Source organism: Polistes canadensis, unplaced genomic scaffold (assembly GCF_001313835.1).
Source record: "Polistes canadensis isolate GaletaPanama2010 unplaced genomic scaffold, ASM131383v1 scaffold_3, whole genome shotgun sequence".
NCBI lineage: Eukaryota > Metazoa > Arthropoda > Insecta > Hymenoptera > Vespidae > Polistes > Polistes canadensis.
The window spans coordinates 1630863-1657667 of record NW_014569550.1 but is presented as its reverse complement, the minus strand read 5'-3'; the positions used below and the strand labels follow the sequence as shown (position 1 = coordinate 1657667).

The 26805-nt window shown below is 31.9% G+C and overlaps 1 protein-coding gene and 1 long non-coding RNA gene across 6 annotated transcripts in view; both read left to right on the top strand.

The window, feature by feature from the left end:
* Positions 1-26805, top strand: part of LOC106785808 (cAMP-specific 3',5'-cyclic phosphodiesterase) — a 325274-nt gene that overhangs the window by 135010 nt on the left and 163459 nt on the right. The window contains exons 1-2 of one of the 5 annotated variants that reach the window (XM_014746639.1): positions 2709-2782; positions 22481-22954. The exons of 3 other annotated variants lie outside the window; for them this stretch is intronic. In XM_014746639.1, the coding sequence (XP_014602125.1) occupies positions 22803-22954 (152 nt within the window). In that variant the 5' untranslated portion in view covers positions 2709-2782; positions 22481-22802. Of the gene's footprint in view, positions 1-2708; positions 2783-3294; positions 3703-22480; positions 22955-26805 lie in introns of those variants that run through there. One more of the 5 variants, XM_014746631.1, reaches the window with a different exon arrangement.
* The window catches only part of LOC106785891, a 1958-nt gene continuing 635 nt past the window's right edge, over positions 25483-26805 (top strand). The window contains exon 1 of the long non-coding RNA XR_001381585.1: positions 25483-25617. This is a non-coding gene — a long non-coding RNA (uncharacterized LOC106785891). The remainder of the gene's footprint in view (positions 25618-26805) is intronic.

The following is a 26805-nucleotide window of genomic DNA, read 5'->3' as shown; positions in this document are numbered from 1 at the left end:
AACGCTTATACTATTGTTTTCAAGCTTGATTATATTTCAACGAATATTCGTTTTTTGTCCTTTCTCTTTTTGATTTGTAATAAAACGGCGAAATAATAGACATTTCATTCGTTCGGTAAGAACAAATTGAATACACGTCATTGACAACGCAACATACTCACGAAATTGATATTCTAATCTTTTGCAGTCGGTTGTCTTCACTGAGTGGAATGGTTCTGACATGAAACATCTTATTTTAAATTTCGTATTTTTTGTACATTTTTAATTGATGAATCCATTATATAAAGTATCAACATTCTACATAGACATTTCTATTTTATGTACATAGAAAGACAAATCGTTAGAAAATCGGAAAGTAATAACTGAATCTGTGAGAAAAGTTTACTAAGGAAAGAAGAATGGATTGATTTTGTTTGTACAAGGCCTTACCAAAGTATACAGAGAACATATTCTTGGAAATCTTACGATGAGTTAGACCGATTAACACTTTTACGGCACGAAGATCTATCGACAATGTGTTGTAATTCGATTTTCGATACTTTACTTGAAGGAACTTTGTAAACAAGATTAACGTGATCAAAGTGAACTGTCCAGTTTCTCGTAAAGATTCTCTTATCTGTATCAGTCTAATGTACGAGTTTTCGTCCTAATTTATTACGGTTATATCGTAAATATTTTACGATGCATGTAATCTTTTGCAAAACATCTTACATCGATTTTTCCTTATTTTGAAAAACTTTATTCGAAAATAATATATGGATAAAATCAATTCATTATTTACTAATATGTACTGAGCGTGTATATGTACATATACCTGTGCATATATGTGCCGATAATTATGACAGTAGAACTACAAAATTACAATATGATGACAATTTAAAATTTTATTTAATTTTGCTTTTGCTATATTAAAGAAGAATCTAATAAAAAATATAACCGAAGTTGATGATTTAATCAATCTTATTCGATTAGCAAAGCAGCAATAGTTCGTAATAGGCCGTAAGCGGCTATTGGACAATGCAACGGCGGTGAACGTAAGGAACGCGTGTCGTAACTGCATATTTCTGTTTATGCAGCTATGCAACTCTCGAAAGTTCGTGAAGAAAGAGTTGGATCGTATTAATAAATAGATAGATAGACAATTAAAAGAAAATATCTAATCATTCTTATTTATGACTACAAAATTTGCAAAGTGTTATTTCTTTAACAGTCTTCTAATATTATATATTTTTGTAATATTGAGGATATAAATAAATGATCATACAATTTGTAATGCTTACATGTAAAACTTCATTGGATCAATTTTCAGAATAATATTTAATTACAAATTTTGAGATAACAATAATGATCCCTAATGAAATAACGAAGCAAAGAATGACGATGGCGATTCGAAATAAATAACGAGCTTCGACGTATCGTAAAAAGATTTTCTTGTTGCTTTCATTTACATACGATATGCGAGCCGTATTTGTAAACGTTCAGTAAGCTGCTTTACATAAGAGTGTAGACCACGATTAATTTCCATAGCGTGTAAGTATAATATATAAGTGTATGGTGAGAAGACCAAACGTAACGTCCAATGAAAAACTTCCAACAAATCGAATATATATATACGATTCATCGAAGATGGTAAACGAAATGAAACGAAATGAGACGAAACGAGACGAAAGGAATAACGGCGATGGCGGCTAAATTTGAAAGGTTCAAGTAAAAGAAGGGAATAAAAGAATATAAAGATACGATAACAGCCTTATCTCTCAAAGACACCTTACTCCTTTCCCTTTCAAGTCGAAAAGGAAAAACGTAATACGATCGAAATGCCGACATTTCCACATTCTAAAGCCCCAAGAAGCTTTTCTTTAAATCATCATTATGATGCAGTTCTCGTACCTTGTATGAAAAGTTATAACATAATACCAATTGTCATTTTTTTTATTTGAATATAAAGTAATACGATGTAATAATCCATAAAAAGAAAGAAAGAAAGAAAAAAAAAACAAACCAATTTTCATTCATATTAAATTACTTAATTATTTATTAATCAAGTATCACTTCAATTCAGTCATCATAAATTGTATTTAAAAATCGCGAAGGTACGCGCGTAATGTATCGGCGAAATTGACTTCGGTAGTTTCCGTTCGAGTTCGAGAATATTCGGTGTGCGCTTCTCTACGGCCAGTCCACAAAACGATGTGCTACGGTCGTGACTGTTATTTCTCTCGCTCTTACACTGTTTCTTCGCAATATCTCTTTCTCTTTCTCTCTCTCTCTCTCTCTTTCTTTCTCTTTTCATCTTCAATGAGAGAAGAAGAAAAAAATTGAAAGAAATAGAAAAAAGAGTAAGATGAAAAAGTAATAAAAGGATAATATATGATAGAGGAAAAATGTATAAAGAAAAATTCTAGTAAATATAACAACGCGAGAAACTTGCTACGCGATTCATTCATATATTTCCATCTTTCTCTGTTTGTCTCTCTCTCTCTCTCTCTCTCTGTCTACTTGGCTGCTAGTAGTCACAGTGTGCGTGTGCGTGTGTGCATGTGCGCGCGCGCGTCCTGTTCGGTGCTTCGCGCTCGTTGAACCGAACGCGCGTCCGTCGTCGTTCGGCACACCACCATCTTTCTTCTCTCTCTTACTCTCTGTGTTTCCCCCACCACACCCCCGCGCGTGCCGTTCGCGCCGTGCTCTCGTTGGTCAGTCGCGCGTCGTCCCGGGCAGCGCGCGGGTCTTTTTTCCAGCGGGGCGAGTAACTCGTGTCGCGTTCTTGCTGGACGACGACGACGTATGTGTTTTGTTTCTCCTCGTTTTCGTCAACATATCATTTTATTTTATATGTTAGATATCTATTCAAAATTATTATTATTAATATTAATATTATTATTATTATTATTATTATTATTAAGTTTCTATATCCTATTATAACGTCCTTTTTTTTTTTTTTCACTTTTTGATGCTCGTTAAAGCACGATGTTCGAACTACGAATAACCTGAGTAAGAAGAATTTATTGTTCTTTTTCCCTCCTCTACCCTTTTACCTATCATCCCCTAACCCCCATTCAACCCCACCCCTTCTTCCTATCTCCCCTTTACCTTTTTCCCTTCTTCTTATTCTTATTCTTATTCTTCGCCCTTTTCTCTTTCTCCTCCTCCTCCTCGGTATTTTTTCTATCTCTACCTTTTTTTTTTTCTTCTTATTTCTCTTCTCTTTTTCTTTTCTTCTTTTAATTCCTCGAAGATAAAAGGGTAGTTCACGATCTCTTTGGAAAAGCTTTTTCTTTTTTTTTTTTTTTTCTTTTATTTATCCCTCTCTGTCCGTACATTTATAATAAGAAAAGAATAAAAAAAAAAAGAATAGAAAAGTGAGCTTATTAGGTTATCAAAAATTACGACGATAACGATCAAGTGAAGATCCCGAGCATCGGGGTGGTAATGTGTTTCGTGTGAGAACGTGCCCGAAAAAATATGTGCTTGCGTGAAGCACGACGGCGAAGGCGACGACGACGACGACGACTACGATGACGATGACGATGACGATGACGACTACGATGTGAGGGAAATAAGCCGACGATAACGACGATAACGACAAAGACAAAGATGACGAAGACGAAGACGACGAAAACGACGACGAAAAAGCGATGAGAGAAAGGTTTCTTTAATGAGATTCACCGAAATCCCGAGCGTGTCTGAAATTAAGCGACGACGGTACGCGGAAAGCTTCCTGAGAGAAGCTTTTTTTTTTTAAAGATTTTTATTGTTTTGTTTTTATTCTTCTTCCTTTTAAGTTGTATTTTTATTTCTTTTCTTTTCTCCCTTCATCTTCTTCTTCTTGATAACCCTTTGATTTGACACTTTCCTACGATTCGTCATAAGTTTTCGAAATTGAGAATTTTTACGCGAAAAAATTTATGGTTCGTCTTGTACGTTTAAAGAAAGAATATGATGAGAGAGAGAGAGAGAGAAGGAGAGAGATAAAGATAAAGATAATCTATGTATCTACACTACTTTTATTTGTGGTCATTGAACAAGTGTTTAATTTAGCATCAGTAAGTAACTATCGCCGTTAAGTTTTACTTCTTACGTTCCCTTTCTCTTTCTCCCTTATTCTTTTTTTTATCCTTTTTTTTTTTTTTTAATCCATCTATCTTCCACGCTCTTCTTCTCCCTACTTCTTATTTTTATTTCCTATTCACGTTCACGTAATTGATACATCAATCGGCGATCACTCATCACCGTTTCACCGTAATCGTTTTTCATCGCATTCATCAGTCAGGCAAAATTATTTTACAAGAAGCTCTTCAAAAGTATACCCCATCAAGGGATTATTCATTATCTTTCTTTTTTCTTTATTTTTACGTGTTATATATCACCTTTCTCAAAGTAGAATTATAAGTGAGAATGGAAATCCATCATCATCGATGCACAACGTTCCAAGACAAAGCCTGACATTACGTCTACCATATGCTTTTTCTCTCATATCTTTGATATTTCGATGCGAAAAAGATATCTGCCGTATATATATTTTAAAAAAAAAAAACAATATTTTTCATTTTTCTTTACACAGTTTCTTTATACTTTTTCTTCCTTTTCTTTTCTAACAAAGAAAACACGTCGGTGTGGCGAGTAAAACATTCCTCGCAAGCGTCGGTACGCGAATACTAGGATCATTCTAGAACATCTTTCGTTGTTAAATAATGTGCGAAAGTACAAAGATACGTGTAACCGCGTAAATATTTTACGTCACGTTGGTTTCTTTCTTCCTTTTTTTTCTTTCTGTCCTTTGCATTTTTACAGTTTCTTGTTTCTTTCTCTTTCTCCTTCCACCTTTTCCCTGTTTATTTCTTTATCATTTATATATCTTAAATATACTTGTAAAGTAGTTACGTATGTGAATATCATTTCTACCACGATTTCTATGTACCATACATTAAGTAACATCTTGCATATGTTGGAAAGTCTCTTAGGAAGTTCGACGAGTTTCTAACGGTACCTTCAAGTTCGTATAAAAAATGCGAGGATATATTTGAAAGTAAGATGGCATAATGCTGTTCCCATGTAAACCCTGAGGGACTAGTTCGAAACGAAAGATTCTAAGGAGAATTTTCTTGAATAAGGAACGATAAATTCGAAAGATTAGAATAGAAGAAAGTAAAAGATTTATTTTTTGAAATCAATTATCAATCTTATATTAGAGATAATCTCGATTTATCTATACAAGAATTCCCAAAAGTCTCCTTATGAACAAAAAGGGGAAACAAAAAACGATAAATGATTGGTTTATTTGTGTACAATTATAATATTTAGTTTTTCATCTCAACAGTTATAGTGTCGTTAAAAAAGTATGAGCCTACGATGTTGTCACTCCAAATACCTTGCCAAATAAAAAATGTATATAATTTTGGAATTCTTTATGGTGGCTTTTGGGATACTTTATAAAAAAACAATCGCGATATACTTAGCAGATTCATAATACGATAACGCGTGTGTATTCTAAGCAATAGATCACGATAATTCGTGTCCTTGCACGTCGTAAATCATCTGAAAGCATCGATCGTAAATCATGTTCATATGCCGTTGAACTCAACTACGATTGAATCTTTTGGGAATTCACTTGGATGTACGTCGAACGTATTTCAGTGAAAGTATTTCGTTCTTTTTCCCCATCATTTCCTTGTCATGCTCGATGGAATCGATTTATACTCAAGAGTCAAAGATCGAACGTTCAAGGATAATTTATAAGAGGAGAGTAAACGCGAAAGGGTTAACGATCTTTCGGTTTCGTAAGAAGAAATTGCACGCACGAGATAGATAGTCAAAAGCCATTTAAATGCTATGTGCGGCGTTGAGATCGTACGTGCGTGGAAATTCTTGATCGAGTTATACTAGAGAGATAAAAGCAAGGACGGTTAAAGTGAGAAAGAGAGATAGAAATAGAGATAGAGATGGAGAGTGAATAAGTAAAGTACATGTTTTAAATTTCGTGTCTATTAATGTCTACCCAGTTCATTTGAAATAAAACTAACGACCATAATCGTCTTGGCGTGATTTTAGGTGCGATTGCATGCTTTGAAATCGCGAATTGATTATATTACGAGAAAGAGAGAAAGAGGAATGTCTGAACCAGACGCAAACCTACGATCTCTGGCAATGGCAACAAATTTCGAGTTGCGTATTGCAATAAATCTAAATCTTTTCCATTCTCTTTCTCTCTCATTCCTATTTTTCTTTCACTCTTTTCCTATTCATCATGAAAGAGTAGGAAATTGATTCATCTTCAAGATCGATAATATTGTTCTCGAGAAGAATATTCGTCGAGTTATTTTGATCAGGACAACGATGGAAATCAAATCAAATATAATATTAATCAAGATTATTTCGTTGGTATGTACATGCGAACAATTTTAATGAACATTTTATTTCTCTCGTAATTAACAATTTATCATGTAACAAATTTCGTTTATGAAAGATTTGCGTTAATGATGTTTATTCATTTCGTATGAATTTTTTCATTCATTGTATTTTTCTTTTCATTTTTTTTTTGTTTTTTGTTTGGAAATGTACGCGACTTGTCATGATTAAATCATTAAAAAGGTAGATTCGAATTAAAAGTAAGAAAATGATGTGTCGCTATCTTTAATGCAGTCCGTTAGAAATAACTTCAAAAAATGTCGAATATTTTCCTTTTTATTTGACGTCACAGTTCATTCCTCTTCTATATTTTCCTTTTCTCTTGTATCTCGTTGGCTCTTTTCTTCTTTATTTTCAGTTGGACGAAAGTATTTTTAAATTGAAATTGCCAGTCAATATAGAAGCAACAAGCATTCTTCCGTTACGTTGATAATATTCTTTCTCTTGTGTAAATAACAATAAAAAAAAGAAATAACGATATCCCGTAGGAAGAAAAATCTTTCGACTGGAAGATGATCGCGTAAGTTAAAATCGTAGGAGTTACGAAAATATCGCTGGTGAGAAAGAACATTCGTTGCGAATTTTGTTTTCGTATTTTCATTCCTTTTTACGTCCTTTTCAACATTCGAGATCAAACGATTTCTCTTTAGGTTATTATTAAACTACTCGATATTTCATAGATTTTATTCCTTTCGCAGTTTTCTTAACACAAACACGATAATATTATATATGATGTAAATTGTAACACAATATTGACTGATCACAAATATTCTCATGCAAACACCTTATACGATTACAAAAATATAAAATTATACATATATCATCATGATAATATATTATTTATTGTGTTCACTGAAATAACGATGCCATCCATTTTCCAATATTTTTAATATATAAATTCAATTATTTATTTGTATATCTACCGGTATATTAACCCCTCAAAAATATGTTAAATTTTTGCCATTTTTCCATTTCCTCAAATCTTTTTCTTTTCAGAATATATTTACCATTAGAGTATATTTTGTGGAAAGAAATTATGGTTTGAGCGTATTTTTAATGAAATCAGTAATGAATCTCAAGTGTATAGGAAGGCGGAAATTCCCTTGACAGAATACTACAAGCTACCTACCATGTCTTAATTACGAGAATTAGAGAGATACAAGTTATTTTCTTCATTACTTACCTTCGATGTGTTTTTCTTTACATATATTTTTTTTTTTTATTTTATAATCTTTTTTCTTTCTTTATCCCATGTATCCTTCGTTTTAAAAGCTACGCAATATACATATATACATATGTATTTTATTCATTGTTCCTTGGTAAAGCAAGTATTCTCGAAAAGTTTTAGGAACGCGAGGGCATCGAGGAAGTTTGCTTGCGTTCAATGGTCTTCGTTACTTCGACTTATGTTAGCGTTCTAACTTCGTCGGGTGTATATTGTTGATCGAGATTCGAACACGATAAAATATTCTCTCGGTTTCTCATGGGTTATATACCTACTGATGTAAGACTTTACGAAAATCACTTGTAAAGTAAGTTTTTTGCGTATCAATCATGGGAATTAAAGTTTTTGTAATGTTTGTTTGTCACACACACAGCGAATTTAGTGTAATAAGTATTATATACAAATAAGTACTTAAAGTAAACTTATTCTATAAAGTTAAAGTTTTGAAACACGTTTTATTCTTTTATACGTACACAATCGTTTGTTCGTTCATTAATAGTAAATTTCTTAGTAGGAGTCCTTAAATGTAAAACGTGTAATTGTTTCTCATTGTTTTATGTTTGGCTATTAAGGCTGACGATACTTCTACGATGTTTTCATCTTATAAAAGTAATACAAATAGCCTTTGAAGATTTTCAAGAAAATTAGTGCTATATGCATTACCACCACCATCCCCCTTTCGTTTAATCGCGAATTACTTTGAAAAAACTTATCGACCTTCCGTAATATACACCGCTACGACACACTGACAACAGTTATTTCGTTTAGATAGTCTGAGTCACGGTAAATTATCTGAGTTTACCGAGTGATTAAAACAACCGAGACTTAAAGACAAAGAAAAAGAGAGAGAGAGAGAGGAGAACATAATCGAGAAACTAATATCGGAAAGTAAAGAAGCCGCCGGAGATTTGAGTTATTTGTATGAGGTTGTTATTATTGTTAAATTTGCTTAACGATCAGTTTCAGTTTTCTTTACATCTATAGAATATTATTGCTTATAACACACGATCATTCATTTGATTAGTAACGTTCTTTTGTTTCATATGTGTATATATATATGCATAGTTTATATTACAAATAATACGTTAAATATTAGATATGAAACGTCGAATAATTTATGTCATAAATCGTCGCATGAATCGTCAAGCCGAAGTACTATTCCCTAAAAGTTTAAATCCACCTGGTTTTTCAACCAACCATCCATCCATTCCAACTCTCGTATTATATCGTACATTTTTTTCTTGTGCTCATCAGAGCGTCGCAATAAAAAAGGCTTTTTACGGTTCATTCATGCGCGTAATTTGCAAGCCGTCTTCTTCGCGTTGAACGAAACATTTTTTTCCTATCTTTCTCTCTCTCTCTCTCTCTCTCTCTTTCATTTTCTCCCATTCTCTTTTTCTATTTTTCCGTTTTATTTTTCTATTTTTTCCCTTAAATTCCTTAAAAACCACACTGACTATACGCACCGATTCTCAACAAGATAAATTTTTCTATTCTTTAATCGTATTTTACTCGGGAACGAACGTAAAGTTCCCTGTTCAAGCAGATAATATTAAGAGAAAATAAAATAACGAATAATTTTGCGGAGGTTGCGTTTGAAATTCGATTTCTATTCTTTTTTTCTTTTTTCTATTACTTTGTCTTTTTCAACTATGGAATTTGATAGAGATAAAATTTGGATTTACCGGTTAAACCCTGTTGTACGAGGATGCGTTGGTTTGAGATATTGGAAATGAATTGAACTTTCCACTCGATAAAATAATTTCAAGTCACGTTATCTTATTGCAGTATAGCATGCATGTCCAAAAATATTTTCAGCCAGATGCTCGAAAATTCTAGCTTTAGAGTCTTAAGTCCCGATCTTTAAACTTGTCCTCGAATCTTGTCGGTAGAACATAAAAAGCTAAACGGACGGACGGACGGACGGGGGGGGGCGGGTATCTTCTTAAGTAGAGAAAAGTGGAATACGAGTGCAGCTAGGAAGAAATACATAGCTTGTCGTTGATCCATCAACGACATAGTAAAGAACGTGTAATCCAAAGTGTCGTTTAAAGCGGCATATTCTTCTCTTTTTCCTTTTTTTCTTTGGCGTTTTTTTCGTGACATGTTCCTTAAGAAAAGAAAAGAAAAGAGAAAAGAAAAGAAAAGAAAAGAAAAGAAAAGAGAAAAGAAAAGAAAAGAAAAGAAAAGAAAAGAAAAAAAAAATCAAGCTAACGACAAGCTCGACACTCTTACTCGTTCGACTTTCCTTCTAAAGGGGGAAGGAAAAAAAAAGTCTTAAAGCTTCTGCAACCGCTTTAACAGTTTGATCGATAGCTTTCTACCGTGGATGACATGTGGTTTACCAACAACCTACGGACACAACATGTTCTGACACACGATCGGTTATAGATACTATATTCGGCAAATGGACGTAGGAACTTCAATGATATCACGCTAATATTGATACATTTTGACGTAAACACAAGCAAACTTCACTTGTAAGAAAAAATGGCTAATACAGAGATAGAGAGAGAATAGTGTTTGCATTGTAACAAGAGGAGAACACCGTAATGTTCTTTACAAATCTGCTTAATTTAATTTATTTTATTATTTTCATTTACAAAACTTGATATATCTATCAAGAATACTCGGGCTTTTATAATAGACATTTACTTATATTCATTTATATGAGGAGATTTTATTTTTTGTATAAAAAATAATAAAAATTATGAATGAAATCCTTCAATAATTAATACTGTAATATGAAGGTAAAAACCTATAATGCATCGGGAAGAGACAAGAAATGCTAAATTATACGTTGCTACGTTCGGAACATTGACGATGATAAACTAGATGGTCAATTATCAACTTATTTGACATTGACAAGAAATGCATATATCGCTTTTTCATATATAGCTCGTAATCTTAATTATCCTATTTTCCGATTGGCATTATTTTATAATTACAACGTTAGGAATTGAGCTCGTTCGTTGATATTGTAAATTTTTTATTTTTATCTTGGTGTCCTTGCCACGTGGATAAATACACACACAGGTTTTTATCTTTTTTATCTATTCTCTCCCCGTCTCCTCTTCATCCATCTTAATTTTCTTTTTCTTCTTAGTTTTTGCAATAATGTATATTATATGTAAATATAGAATGGGGTGAAGTATCCAAGACGTTAAGGTCATGACATAAAATAATAATCAATGCAATCACATATCTTGGCTGTTTTCAAATCGTATCGTGTCTCATGATACATTATTGGATATGATTGTGATACATAAATACGAAAAAGAGAGAGAGAGAGAGAGAGAGAAAATACTCTCGGGACGTTTATTTGTCACGGTCTCCTCTTTCATAAATCGACTCTGCTTCATTTGTTCCCCATTTTGTATACTTTATCGATTTGCCATATTCTCGTTTGATTATTTAATAACAAGGGACCGATTATTATAGTAATCTTTTTTGACATGGGGAAAACTTATCTTTTGTAAACAATTTATCGAACATGGACAATCAAATTGTTAGCTTTCAAACGATTTGCAGAATAACATTCATTCAATCATACATACATAAGTATACCACTGTTATATTCAAGGTGAGCGGTAATGAATTTCATGCCGACGTTGCGAACCGTCAAACTCTTATCGCGTTTTGTCAACCGCAATCGTGTCGAGTTCTACGATTAAACGTATTCAGTATGTCCAGCACGATCGTACTCGTTATTTGGATGCATGATTACGATACCTAAAAGATATGCACCAAGCATATGTCCATAAGCATTTCGTACGTTTGCTATTGTTCGTAGGTTTTCGAATGGTTTTATCGTTGATTTTGAGGAACATAGTTCGTTCGAATATAGTAATATTCAAAGATAAAATTTGCTTTTTTCTTTTTTCGATGCATTTTTTGATAACTGTAGTAAGTATCGGTTATTATGACAGTAGTCTAAGTCATAAGATTGCAAGAATTGATTTTGTAATATAAATAATTGTAAAATTAAATGAAACGTTAATTGAAGTTTTACAATATTTTCGATATATAATCCATTGTTATAATAATGTATATATATATATATATATAAATGCTTCGCCATTTAAGTACGTCTGACCAAAGAGAAACATTTCTACTTGCTATCGTAAATATCACTCACTTTTAAATCGATTTTTTCGTATATCAAAGAAAGTTATATATTACATTTCTATCTCGATTTTGATTAATAAATAAAAACGGATTACGCGTGTCGATTATTTATTCGTTTTCGATATAATTATCGTGATTTTAAAAATCGTCTTGGAAGTATAAAAAAAAAATTGTCGAAAATTGATAAAAAGGTGAAAGTATCGAATCGATGAAATGAAAGAAACGGGGAAAGCAAAAGAAGAAGAATAAGAAGAATAAGAAGAAGATAGATCGAACAAGCTTTTTCCATCAATATTTCATTTTCAAACGAGTACTTTAGAATGTACGTATGAGAATGAATTAAAACACGAGTGGAACCATTTCGATCTTTCAACTCGAACGATTCTCTTGAAAATAGATAGAAAGAACAAGTTCGTAAACGGTGCGGTAACGTTAAAAGCATATTGAATTAGTGGTCGATCGAACGTTATACGGATGATACAAAGAGATTGAAAAAAGAGAGAAAGAGAGATAGAGAAAGAAAGATTTAACGTGCCGATGGACTATGCAAGTGTACGCGCGCGCGCAACCTTGTAATCGCTTTGTCGCACGAAAGAAATTAGGGCGTGGTAACGTCATATCGGTATACACGTTTTTGCGACCTACTGTCACTCTCTCTCTCTCTCTCTCTCTCTCTCTCTCTCTTTCTTTATTTTTCTCTCTCTCACTCTAACACAACAGATTCTTTTGTCATCGTTATGTGTCGTGTTGTGTGCAGGAAACAACGTTGTTACATCGAGAAAGCTCATGCGGAAATCTCTGCATAAACCCTCTCTCTCTCTCTCTCTCTCTCTCTCTCTCTTGGCTTCTACGAACGAAGAGAAATATAAGGATAGAAAGGGAAAAAATGATAAGCTATTTACCCTCGCCATATTTTTACTATAACCTTTTTTAGCACCCTTTCATCACAGATCGCTTCTTCTTTTTCTCGATTCGATGAGAAGATACTTTGAAATAAACCTTGCTTCGTGTTATCCCATTTTTCCTCGTTATTATTCATCGTTGTTGAACGTTTCCTTCAATTCTCGTTTCTAATGTATCATTACGATTTTTTATTACCATTTATTAAAACGTTCTCGTGTGAACAACTCGTAAATCTCTTTTTTTACCTTTTTTTTTTTTTTGTTATTTCCTTCCTATTTTGCTTCATTTAAATTTCTACTAATTAATCAACGGACAATTCATTTGTCTCTCTTAATCATTCACATCTATGATATTAGTGTAGAGTACGGTTGTAATTAATTTTAGTTCTTCTTTTTTACTTTCACATACGTGTTTCTCGTGAACATATTATCATTGATTTTCTAATGATGATCGATCGTTAAATTTTCGACAAATATTGTTAAGATCATTGTGTTAGATCTTGTAAAACGATCTAATAAAATTGATAATTTCATTGTCATTTTTTTCTTCATACTTTTTTTCTCGAATGAATTGTTACCAACGAATTGGCAACAATTAATCTGTCTTTCATAATTATCCTTCAACGATATTAGAGTATAGTACTGTTACAATTAATTTTCGGTGTCATTACTTTCACATACGTATTTCTCGTGGGCTTTATTAGATTTGTTACACGTTATCATCGTTCCCGACAAAATGGAGGCTTATATGAACTAGGAGTCGAAGTGGATTAGAGGGTAGTTGTAACTAGTTTCTCATTTATTCTCTCTCTCTCTCTCTCTCTCTCTCTCGCTCTCTCTCTTGTAATCTTTTTCGTGAAGATATTGTAACTATTGCTATTAACTATTCCCTTTTGTATTTCCCATAATTCCTTTTGTATCGATTCAACATTATATATAGACATTGACAATATATTATGCATACACGTATTTACCATCTAACACTTAACGAGTTAATAAGAAAATATTTTCGTTCGTGAATTTGTGAACAACTATGATAGTGAATTATCAAATTTTACTCTTATTAACAAAGAAAATCAGAGAGAGAGAGAGAAAGAGAGAGAGTTAGAGAAATTGCATTCATATATATATTACATATACAAAGTTCACGAGAGTTCACCGACTAGTCTGTTGTTCAGTCTCAACACCGTCTCTAAAGAGTTAATTAGTGCTATTGTATAGCGTCCACACCAGCACGCTAAAGCTTAGAGTACCAGGAACTAAAGTGAGATTTAAATTTCGCGGCGAAGGTCAATTATCTATATTTTTCTTTTTATTTCGCACGCGCATGCTTTTTTCCCCTCTTATTAAGGGGAAGCTCTGCTAAGCGATACTAAAATTGTCTTTGTAAGGGTTTCAGAAGGGATGGAAAAGGATGTAAGTATCCCTCTTTTGTTAGACCATCCATATCGTGAGTCATTCTCCAATCGAATCGAGTAAACTAAATCCTATGCTGAACGAAAACGGAAGTTTTGAAAAGAAGGCTGTGAAGCCTTATTTTCTCTTAGTATTTATGAATGAAAATTTGATAGAATGTGTCGACAATGTATCTTTTTTTTTTTTAATTTATTTCGTTTCATTCCTTTTCTTGTCTTTTTATACGTAATTCCACTTCAATCGGAATAAATTTTGTCTTATTCTCTCTCTCTCTCTCTCTCTATTTTTCTTTATTTCTTTATTTTTTTGGTTAAGCAATGTAATGATACGCGAAAATTTACAGTTCAAGGAAATCCGATTGTGAGTCAATCGATGATAATAATCAAACTGGGTTTCTCGTTTGCAATAGATTCGTCTGGTAATGATTGAGATGATTGACATTCCTAGTAGTCGAACCCTTAGGTCGTACGTAGAACGGAGGGAATTCGTATGCGGCTGACGAAACATTTCATTGGCAATCCTCTGGCGAATCGCGATGATCGTATCCACAATCGTGAATTCGAATATTTCGCGAACGTTGTTACGATACCGCCTATAATTCCCTGAATCCGTTCATTTTGCGAAATTGCATAGGGTGCTAAAAGAAAACATGTTTGCGTGAAATTATCGGATTCGTACAATTATAAATATTTTTTCATTAATTTGGCAATAATTTAAAACAAAATATTATACAAACTGTATAATATTTATATATATATATTCTTATAACGTTGAACTAAGTACAATATTTAAATATACGATATCATTGATATAATTTGATATTTTCAAAATTGTTTTTCCTTCAGCCCCTTAAGTAGTTTTCTAACCAAATCCAATTGTATTTCCTCAATTAAACGAGGAAGTTGAATCCCTTTTCATTCGTTTTATACGACTTCATCGAATGAACCAGGGTTCCGTTTTATATACTAAACAACTTCGTTTGAATATTTTTTATTTCCTTTACCTTTCTTTCTTTCCTTTTTCGAATCGATTTGAATCCGTGAGGCTTGTAATGTATGGGCGTCGTCTTCGACGAAGTGTCGAGGAATATGTAGGTCACGTAGATTTGTATTTGTATTTCACGAGATACACACCATTCGCGTATATACATATACATATATGCACACATATACGATTACCTTATGTATATGGATACATATACATAGTTCAATACGTGCGATTCGCATCACCGAAGAATTTTCTCTCCTCTAACAAAGTTAGAGGGGACGGCTGTCCGAAAGATGATACACGGTTAACGATAAATAATATCACGTTTTGTTTTCAAACGTTGTCATCGTTGTCTTCGTCATTATTGTCGACGTTTCAAAATGACCAAGAGTAATGAATTGTTCACGCTCACGTGGATAAACATAGTTAGTTTATTCGTTGTTCTGTTAACACCTATCTTTCTTTCTCTCTCTTTCTCTCTCTCTCTCTCTCTCTCTCTCTCTCTCTCTCGACTGAATCATCCTCGTTGTCGTCGAATAAAGAAAAAAAAAGTAATATTATATATTTTAATGCAAAATTACAAGTCGACGAAATATTATTGATTACAGTTATCAATAATTAACAAATTCTCGTAAAGAATTTTTGTTTCTTTATTTTTCTTTTTTTTTTTTTTTGAACGTCGCTGCAGTAATCGAAAAATGAAAGAATTCGTGAAATAAATAAAAATGTACGACATTTCTTTTCGCCTTTGATAAAATATTTCTTATATATAATTTCTTCATGAAACGTGTTAGATTCTTGACATTTAATATAGTTATAGAAACAGAAGACAAACGGTGCTTTCTTTTGAAATTTCTCGTCTTTTACCGATTTGCATAACGTCACTTGATAATCTTTTACCGAGAGTAAATTGAAGTTTAAATATACTCGTTGAATAAAAACTTCGACTTTGATATGCTCTTTATTAAAGCGTCCACTTTACGAGTCGTTTTAGGGAAAATGCGAATCAAAGGTAAAATTCCTGTCGTCTTTTTTTAAATGAAAAGCATTATAGAGAGTTTCAACATTGTGTCTTCGTCGCAAAATTTGTAATCGATTAAATCGATTTTTCCAAAGCTTTCGTATTTCCTATGCAACACTTAAATGGATTTTGTAGCGCAATTTCATGAACGTCTTTGTTCCCTTAATATTTTATTTTATTTATCAAATAAAACAACGATATAATATGTATACATAATATTTTATTTTTTTTTAAATCTTTTCTCTTAAATTCTTAAAGAAATAAAAATATTGTTTAAATGTTCGATTTTTTTTACAAAAAAACAAATAGCTTCTAAATTTTTATTTAAATAACGCTTTTATATCCTAAAAATGATAAGCGACCGTTTTGTGAATAGATTGTTCTCCGCGGTTACAATTCACACAATTTCTAACGGATATTGCGTTGGATTCGTGTGAAGAAATTTGAAATAATAGTAGCATCGAAAATGATTTTCGACGCGTGGTAAGCCGACCAATTTGATTTTAACTGGAATATCGGGAAAGAATTGAAAATTGAATTGGCGTTCGTTGTTTTTTTTTTTTTGCATTAAAAATAGGACGACGACGATGTCTAATCACGAAACGTTTTGCTACAACGAGAGTTTCATAAAATAGTCAAAGTTTCTAAATAAGAAAACAAGAAGGAAAAAGAAAACAAATTCAACTTGAATCGATGACACTTGAACAACATGAAATTGCAAAATTTTTCGATGCATTTTTATCTAGGTACTCTCCTTGTATTTACATAATGTCATTCATCCTGATCGATACGACGACAATCGGTTGTGTAACCTCAATTTTCAATGGACTTTAGATAATATTCGAAAGAATAGAAAAATTCCTAAGTTTCATAGTGAATATGTAACCAAAGCTTGTATGTTACAATAACGATTGTAGGTACAGTTCGTTTGTGACTGCTAGTTCTCTGTTTGTAATGCATTTGCATTTGCATGTGCATTTGCATTACAACCAGAAAGGACTACCGGTCACAAACAAACTATAAGTATTGTACATCCAACTCATGTTTTGCACTATTGAAGCATTCGTTAAAATATTGTCTTCTTCTTCTTTTTATTAGGACCTCGTCCTGTTATATATAAAATATTATATAAACGAAAAATCATACAGGAAACTATATGTTTCTTATTGTAAAATGAGAGATACGCTTTTTTTTAATTTTAAATTGTGTAGAATGAAATAAAGAATTTGATTTAATTCGAGATATTGTGTCAAAAAAAATTAATAATTTTACTGTATAAATTTCGAAATGTGTGTACTGAATTGTCCGAAAAGTTTATATCTACTTTTATATCAAATATACATATATTTATAAACCGATACGAATATTACATGCAACACAATATTATATAAACATAAAAATCTACATACAATTATTATATTTATCTGTAAAATATTAAGTTCATTTATGTTTCAATGATTTACTACAATTAAAATAATAACTTGTTAATATAACAAAAAGAAAAAAGAAATACAAAACTTGAAATAAAAAATATTAAAAATAACATTTAATATAAATTATTCATAGCGAATTTGATAATAATTCTAATTAATATGTTGCAAATTTGTTAGACAAAAGCACGTAGTTTCTTTTTAAATTTCTAATAACATAAGTTATACACTTTACCTCGATGAAAATATTTCATCAAATGCATTGTAACGAAGCGAACAGGTACGAGGAAAATGATTTTGTAAACATGTTGGAGGATATAAATCATGTCAAAAAAAAAAAACAAAAGAAAAGTAATGGTTTCACTAATTGCAACTTTTCCGAAAAATTTTTACGTCGATAGATTGCGTTAGGCGTTGATGTAATAATGCTAGGATCTGATTTATCGTAAATACATCTATTACTTTTCCGATTCAAAACGATTAATTCTTGAAATGATTTTTGAACGAGATTTAGTTCTCTCTCTTTCTCTTTCACAGACACACACTTTTTATTTGAATGTGAAAAATAAAATAAAAGAAAAAAGGATCGCAAGAACTCGTTTCTTTTTAGTCGTGAGGTTCTCTCGTTTAAAAAAGAGATTGTTTATACTAGAAGCTACCACGAGGTGGTTTCGCAATAATCGATCATGCTTCGGTTATAACTAAACGTTACTCGTACTATCATGCTTGTTCGCGAGTTCCATTGTAACGCTACGGATCGTTGTTTCTCTGCTCGTAAAAGTGCTAGGCGACATGTAGTGGGTTTTCCTTTGTCTTATATGTGTGTCGCGTGAATGTAACTATGTGTTTTACGTGTACGTGTACGTGTACGTGTTGTCAGTGATACAACGAACAATATGATCAATTTTAAATCTTTTTTCAACGATTCACGTTATGCATATCCTGCTCATTTTCTTTATCACTGAAAGAAAAATAATTCTTCGAAGATTTTTTTATATTTTTAATCCTTACACGTGTGTCTCTAGATTCTTTATTTAAGAATTATTTGATAATAACGCGAATATATTTTATATCGTGTTTGTCTGTTACATTTATCATTAATTTTAACGAGAAAATTTAATAGAGGAGTCTTCTTATAAATATTCAAATATTTGCATATGTATTTCAACGCGACTTTATTATTTAAATTTTGTTTAATTGCTTTTACGAGAAAAATTTGCTTATAATTTGTCGGAAAATTCTTATTCCCTAATATCATTTCATTGTAGCTTTATTATATCAATAAATAATGAGGGAGAGAGAGAGAGAGAGAGAGAGAAGGAAGGAGACAAGTGTCCTCGTGAAATTTCCTGGCTTATAGCTTTAACAGATAGATACTTGTCGTCATTATTGAGATTTTACTTGGAGTATTTTCTCGAGAAATGAAATTCTCTAATAATGCGAAAATCCTTATCGTTTTCTCGCACACGTTACGTTGTCCAAATTTATTATTATTATTAAATTCGTCTACTTAGTTTTTTTTTCTATTTTCTCTTTTTTCAAGACTAATATAAATAATGTCGTTTCAGTTAAAACTTGCAGTTTACTTTCTATGTAAAAAATGAAACTCTAATAGGTTATTCCTTGATTGGTAGTTATTTTATTAAAAATATTGAAAACATTTCGATAGATGTCTATCGTTGATCTCGTAGCAATGTGACATCTTTGTTTTCACTGTGCTTCGTTCCTCTTTGTTTAGGTTACAGAACGACAGTCATAGTTAAATTGTAGTAGAGTTAACTTCGTGCGAGATCGAAACATAAAGAGAGAAACATATACGATATTTATTTTATTTTAATTAAATTAGTTTTAATTGGATTAAAATCCAATAATTTAGAACATAAAGTAAGTAACTTTTTCATTTTAAACTCAAATTGCAAATTAAAGAGATCGAGTATACGTATATCTCACATCATGATAGTATCCGAAATTGCGAAATATTTCAATTTAAATCTGCCCTTAGTTTCACTCGTCTTCAGTCTAATTTAAATGTAATTACCAATACGAACGACCAACCTATTCCACACCTATCTGCCATATTTACCACGGATCTCTAACGATCCTAGCCACTGTTTAACTTACGTTTACTGGTTTGGAATATATCTTCTCCTGGCATTGGGTATTTAATTAACATTTGTCGGTGTGTAATGTTGACGAACGACCATACTAAATACTAACATTGTAAAACGATCCCGTACGAGTTCTCTCCTAGTATCGTATTCTGTATCTAGGATCGTATTATCTATCTTGGGGCTGTTTTTTGTTTACAATGCTAGAATCTCAATAGAGAATTGTAACAGCTTTGATGTTACTGTCAACCTTATTTCAATCTTAAACTTTCAATTAGTATACCATATTGATCATTGTATTCTTCTCTTTTATTTTCACAATTAATATATATTTCATTGTTCATATGTTTTATTACGTCGAAACAAATAGGTGAATTAGATCTTTCATCAGTTTATGCTTAGGTATAATGTATAATATATAACTTTGAAAAATAATGATAAAAGTGATATTCGTTGAATTTAATTGTTTTATATTTGAATAAAAGTCAGATAATATTTAAAATGCAAAATCATAAGTTGAAGTAATTTTGTAAATAGTTATTGTTAAACCATTATTTGGGATTTATAGTTATAGTATTAATTTTGTTTAAATTTCCTTTTTCTGTTTAATACTTATAGTGATATAAAATTTCGTATAAAATTGTTATTATTTGTTTAATTATTTGACTTAATGTATACATATTTGTTTTGACTATTTTTTATAACGTATTATTTAGTGTACAAGAGTATACATTTAATGAGTAACATTTTTATTATGTATATTTTATAATTTACGTTGCTTTGTTGAACGAACGAACGAACAAACGACCGACCAAGCAAATCTTTTCATCGTAAAAGTTAATCTTCGTCTCTCACGAGCAAAGACCTTATGAAAGATAATCGTGGCCATTTTCCTTTCACTGTCGCTCGCTTTTAGAGTAGAAGCTGCTTTGTGCAGCTGTTCGTAACGACGTCCATCGAGGTTTTCAGTATAGCAAACGATTAAACATGGTTTTTGTTCGAGAAAATCAATATTAAAATAGAAACGAGTCCGATGTTTATTAATTACTTCCAATTACGGTTAATTAATATACAATAAAAAAAGTGTCGAACTGTTCATAGTTGATTGATTGTTGTAAGATTATTATTCTTTATTTTCTTATATACCATAGTATATATATATATATAAAAATCGATGCTGCAATGCTTATTTAATTGCGTTTGATTAAGTTAGAATAAAAATATGTCCGAATTTTGTATAGATGATCGATCATCATTTCGAAATATGTCCTCTTTCTCTCTCTCTCTCTCTACTTATTTATTTTTGTAATTTTTCAATAATGGTCAAAGCTCAAAGCATCCTTCTAGTTATATGATTCTCGCTAGATAAAATGTAGATTCGATAGAGGTGAGGAAAGTAAAGGGTGGAGAACCTTTTGTCCCTCTAGGGCAAACGCTTGATAACGAGTTACTTGGAAAGGCATTGCCAACCGACCGTATTTCCCTTTTGTCATTTGAATTTCAAATGGCCGATTTAACCGATTTCTTGCTGCATTCACGCTTAGTTCTAACTAGAATTAAGATCGGACACATTCGGGCTGCAACAGTTTAACTACGAATTTTGTATGAGAACGTTGCATTTAACGTGTCATTTCTTTTTACCCTTTTATTTGTTTTTTTTTTCTTCTATTCTTCCTTAAGTACGATGATGTTGTAATTGATAAGGATAACGTTTGACCAAGACGATAAAAAAGAACGTTTCTAGGTCGTCGTAGTCGATAATGCTTCTTCTGTGCTATAAATAATACAAAAAAAAAAAAAAATAATAAATAAAACCATCGGGATGTGGGTCTTGAAGGGTAGATCGAGAATACTTATTGTTAGATAAATGATCGAGGACGCGTGAAGAATTATCATCGAGTCTCCGAATATCTCTGACAAGTATACTTATCTACCTTTCGCTTAAGACGTTATATTTAAGGCCTGAGATGATAATAGTTCAAGCAATTATTACAAGTATTATAACGATCGTTCCGTAATTGCTGGCTTACACAAGAAAATGTCCCTAATTATTCTCTACTAATACTTAATCATGTAAACTATGATGAACTACTAAGTTCAAGGATAGCTTTGACACATTGATCGATTTAGGAAAAAAAAAAAAAACTCTCGATAGATTATATCGAAGAAAGATTTATAGTTTTTGTTTTCGTCTTTCTTTATCTAACATTAGATAAACCTTTGACATTCCATTAGACTCTAATGACCAATGATTTTCTTCGAACGAGTTCTTTCGTCTACATTTTCGCGATCTGTATTCATTTTTCTTGACTTAACTACTCGTCGTATTTACGCACGGAAGGAAAAAGAAAAAAAAACAAAACAGATTTTAGCACCAAACAGTCAGGTTATTATCGGAAAACTTTGAAACTTTCTAGCCTTGTAATAAATCGAAACGCAACTTTTTTTTTTTTTAACACTAAACGCGGTGTCGTTTCTCTTATGTCAACGATAACTTGCGTTTTATTCGTAAATCAACAAAGAAAACATCTTATTCTTACTCTTCATCTTCATCATCATTTTACATTAAATATCCTCTTATTGTTTTCTTTTGATTTTTCTTTTCTTATTTACGTAACAATTGTGTCGTTGAAAAATATTCTCAAATTAAAATTCGCTTTTTTTTTATCGGCAAAGTTCGAAATTTGGCATACTACAGAATGCCTAGGTATTTATATACAATGTTTAGAAATAGTATATAATTTTTATATTTCGTACATTGCATAAAAAAGTCAGGCATTCTGCAGAATACCGGATTTTCGTATATTGCCGGTAATATATATATATATATATAAATGTGAAAATGTTACTGAACACAGACGTGTCACGCTCGTTGAATTGACCTGGGATGATTACTTGAAATTGACAAAAAAAAAAGAAAAAGAATGACGCGAATATTGGCTGTGATATATTTTCTCCGACGTTGATTTGAACGCCACGACGACGACGACGACGACGACGACAATGAACAACAACAATGAAAAATGAAAAGTAATTAAGTCCGAAACGAAAACTTCTGAAAACAGTGATGGCTAAGATTATAAAAGAGGATGGTGAAGTCGTTCAAGATGAGGAGACAATAAAGAAAACAATGTTTTATTGGTGGTGACCTCGAGCTTCAAGCTCACAGAACGATCAACGATGAGCAGCAACCTTCAAGTTCCGGAGCTTCGTCTTCCGGCTGGCGACGGTGGTGGGGGAGCCGGAAGTGGCACCGGAAGTAAAGGTACTGCCCCTCTCCTCCTTGTTCCACCTAGCAACGTGCCCAGAAGACGGCATTCTTGGATTTGCAGGTGAGAAAAAAACTATTTTTTTTCAGACAATTACGTGCAATACTAGGTTAAAAAAAGTAATCGAGAAATATGGTAAAGGGATGTTTTTTAATTTTTATTCTCCTTTTTTTTTTTTGTTTTGTCGAAGTAATTATCGAAGAGCGTTGGGCATTGAAATTAATGCGCAAAGTGGAATTCATTTAAAAGCTAGTTTCCAGTAGTTTCTTTCTATCTTAATTTTCTTACATTTTCCAAATTGTTAATACATTTTCCAAATGGGATTAATGTTGAATTGTATGCGATCCCATTTTCGTAAATTTAAGAACCAAATTCGTTCCCATTCGCTTAATCTCTTGAACGTTGAAAGCATAAGTTTTGCGATTGCCTGAATGAAATAAGCAAATAAGTTTTTAGTTTTACTCCGTTTATTCGTTTTTGTGATTAAATTGGATAAATATTAGATATCGATAAAATATCATTTACAATAATATATAGATAGAACCGCATTTTAGGCGATTGAATATTTTTCTATTTAACTTCCAACCACAATCGAAAAAGAGACAGACAGACAGACAGTTAGAGGGTTGGATACAAATGTTATCGAAACGAAAATTTTCGACTACCTTGTACATACATATATAACTATCAACCGAAATCGATTAAAAGCTTGATAGGAATAGCTGCAATTTTCGGTTGACTGGTTGTATTAAAACTTCACGCATTTCGATACATCCGTCAAATACCAAATTGATAACGTTATTGTTCGAAAAGTTAACACTATTATAATACATATTTGTGTTATTTTACGTAAACCATTATAAAAGTAAAATTAAGAAAAATACAGAAAACTAAACACATTAGCGTTATTTATCTACGAAATATTTTGACATTTAAAAAGTTTGATTAGGAAAGGCTTGGTAGTCGAAAAAAAGTGAAGGTGATTCTTTTGGAGGAATTTATACGGAAGAAGAAGATCGTGCGTAGAGTAAGAAACGAAAATAACAACATGCATTGGGAGGGATAGGAAAGGGGATTAAGGGGAACCTATCGAAGAACTGTGTTTGCGAGAAGACGAAAGTTTGGACACACGAATGGAATTTTAAAGTGGCGTCGCGAGATAAGTATTGAGTCACCTTAACACGTTTCTACGTATGCAGATACTGTCTGTAAAAATAATGTAGTAGCCATTCAAGCCCGACGGCTCTGAATCGTTGATACGGGATACATCATTGATTTTCTATGAAAACAGATAAATAAATACACGGTCGAATATAAAATTTTAATAAAAATTCCGTAATTATTATTTTCAAATCAAAAATATTTGATTACGTCAAACGGTATATTTTACGTTTAATCATAATCGTTATTATGTTAAACAGTGTTTATCGTTTCATTTTATATCCTCTATAATTTATACATTATTATAATAATTTTTTATACTCTTACGTGTGTAATTTTTTTTCTTTCCCTCTCGTAGATATAAACATTCAGAACATTTGCGTAAGTATTTTTTCTTAATATAATTTTCTCGTTGTTGAAATTTTCTTTTATAATACAATACTTCTTCAACTCGGTTATCTTCATCTACGTTTTATAATATACAATAAAATGCGATAAATTATATTAAACATGCACTCGCATCAATTTTCGTAGAAGGTAAACCATAACACGTTTGGTGGAAAGGGCTGCCGAGGGTAGGGTTTTACGTTTACGTGTGAGACGGTGATAAATTTGTCTCTCGTTGCACAACGTGCGATAATCATTTATTCATATTTTACGCTTGAATTTGTCTCTCTCTCTCTCTCTCTCTCTCTCTCTCTCTCTCTCTCTCTCTCTCTTTCCACGGTAGTGATTATAATTTTTCTTTTCAACTTTAGATGAGAGAAAAGCATTATCGACTTTGTGTATTAACCGTATTTCTTCTTTCTTTTCGTTTATAATCGCGAACTGGTGAAACGATAATGTAACACCGTGTAAGGGCTATTAAAACCCGATAATTAGTTACGGTTCGATATACGTTTGATCTTCCCATGGCGACGCAATTGCGCGTAAATCTCTACTATATAGACACGGTGAACCCGTATTTTCTCTCTCTCTCTCTCTCTCTCTCTAACATATATATGTACACCTGTATATATACGTACGTGTATCAACACGAATATAACTATAAATTTCAAAGGGCTCCTGATAACGGAAATTCACGCACACGATTAATCGATCACTGACGATACACACCACATTCTATCGATATATCATTATATTATATATATATATATATATATACATACATACATACATAGATACATCGAGGAACGTATAGCGTTTACGAAAACTCATTATTACATAATGTACTATTGACTAGTCGTCGTTCGACATATGACTTGAAAATAATCAAGTTAATGTTCTATCATTCTGTAATTATCGTTGACCAATGATAATCATCTAATCCAATGAATTTTCTAATTTCAAACTATTACGATAAAATATTAATGTAGTCAGATAATAAATTTCACATTTTTTTTTTTTTTCAGAAATTCTTTTTCCTTAAGGTCAGACACATATGTGAATTTGGTGTTAAAAATGGGAATAAATAATTTAATCGTTAAAAAGGAAAAGAAAGTAAACGTCGAGGAATGGGATTTTCTTAAGACACCTGTTAGAAACTGATGCGACTAACAAAACACGTAACATCTTTGATCTATGATAAAATAGATGCTCTATCTTTCTCTCTTTCTCTCTCTCTCTCTCTCTCTCTCTCTCTCTCTTGCGTTCCTTCTTTTTACGTCATAGAAGTATCTCAAGAAAGATCTGCGTCTTACGGCCATACATAAAAGACAAGATCGAGGACAAGTATGCTTCCTCCATTTTGCACTGTTTAAAGATAGTCTAATGCCCTCTTAACTGCTATTTTAAAGTTCTTCTCACGTACATATATTCCAGTTGAACAGCTATTACATCGACCCTAAATCGCCCATTTGTTAATACCCGAAACACGAACTTTGTTTAATACTATAATGTTTATTCAGTTGGCATCTCATTTTAATTACTTTAAGGAAGCAAACTAACTTCCGTATCTTTATTTTGATCTAAATATTTCGAAGATGCAATTTTGAGATAGAAAAAGAAAGGCAAAAAGTAATATCAATTAAGTCGAACCTAACATTTTGGAATGAACTTTTTTCCCCCCTATTTATTTCTACGATCATAATAAAACGTAATGAGCCGATAGATGAAAAGTATAATTAATTGAATGATCTGTATTTTTCTTACGAAACGGGGTAGGGGGGGAGGGGAGGGAAATATTTACTGAAGGTTTTAAAGATATTTTTATATTTATTTTTTTCCTCGATTATAGAAATTTTTTGTGTTAATTTACATGTCCAAATAATGTCCTATGTCGAACCTGTTTTGTTGTAAATATCATTACCAATCCATTTATATCGATAATAATACACGATATTGAATTTAGTGAACACACAAAAGAAAATAATTTTATCGAAAGCAATTATAATGTTAACGATTTTTGTTCGACAAATATATGTATACCGGGTTTTTCCAGGAAACGAAATACAAGCATCTATCGAACATGGTATACGCGGTACGAAACGTGTTAATTTAATTGAACGAGAAATTTATTTGTTTTTGTTGTTTTATTTTTTGTTTTGTTTTATATTTATTTATTTATTTATTTATTCATAGAATAAAGAAAAAAAAAATAAGAGAAAGACTTGAATTGATGGGTCCGCACTTTTTAGAGAAAAACATTATTTCCGAAACTATTCTGAAACATCAGAAACATTATTTTTTGTGTGTCTCTCTCTCTCTCTCTCTCTCTCTCTCTCTCTCTCTCTCTCTCTCTCTCTCTCTCTCTC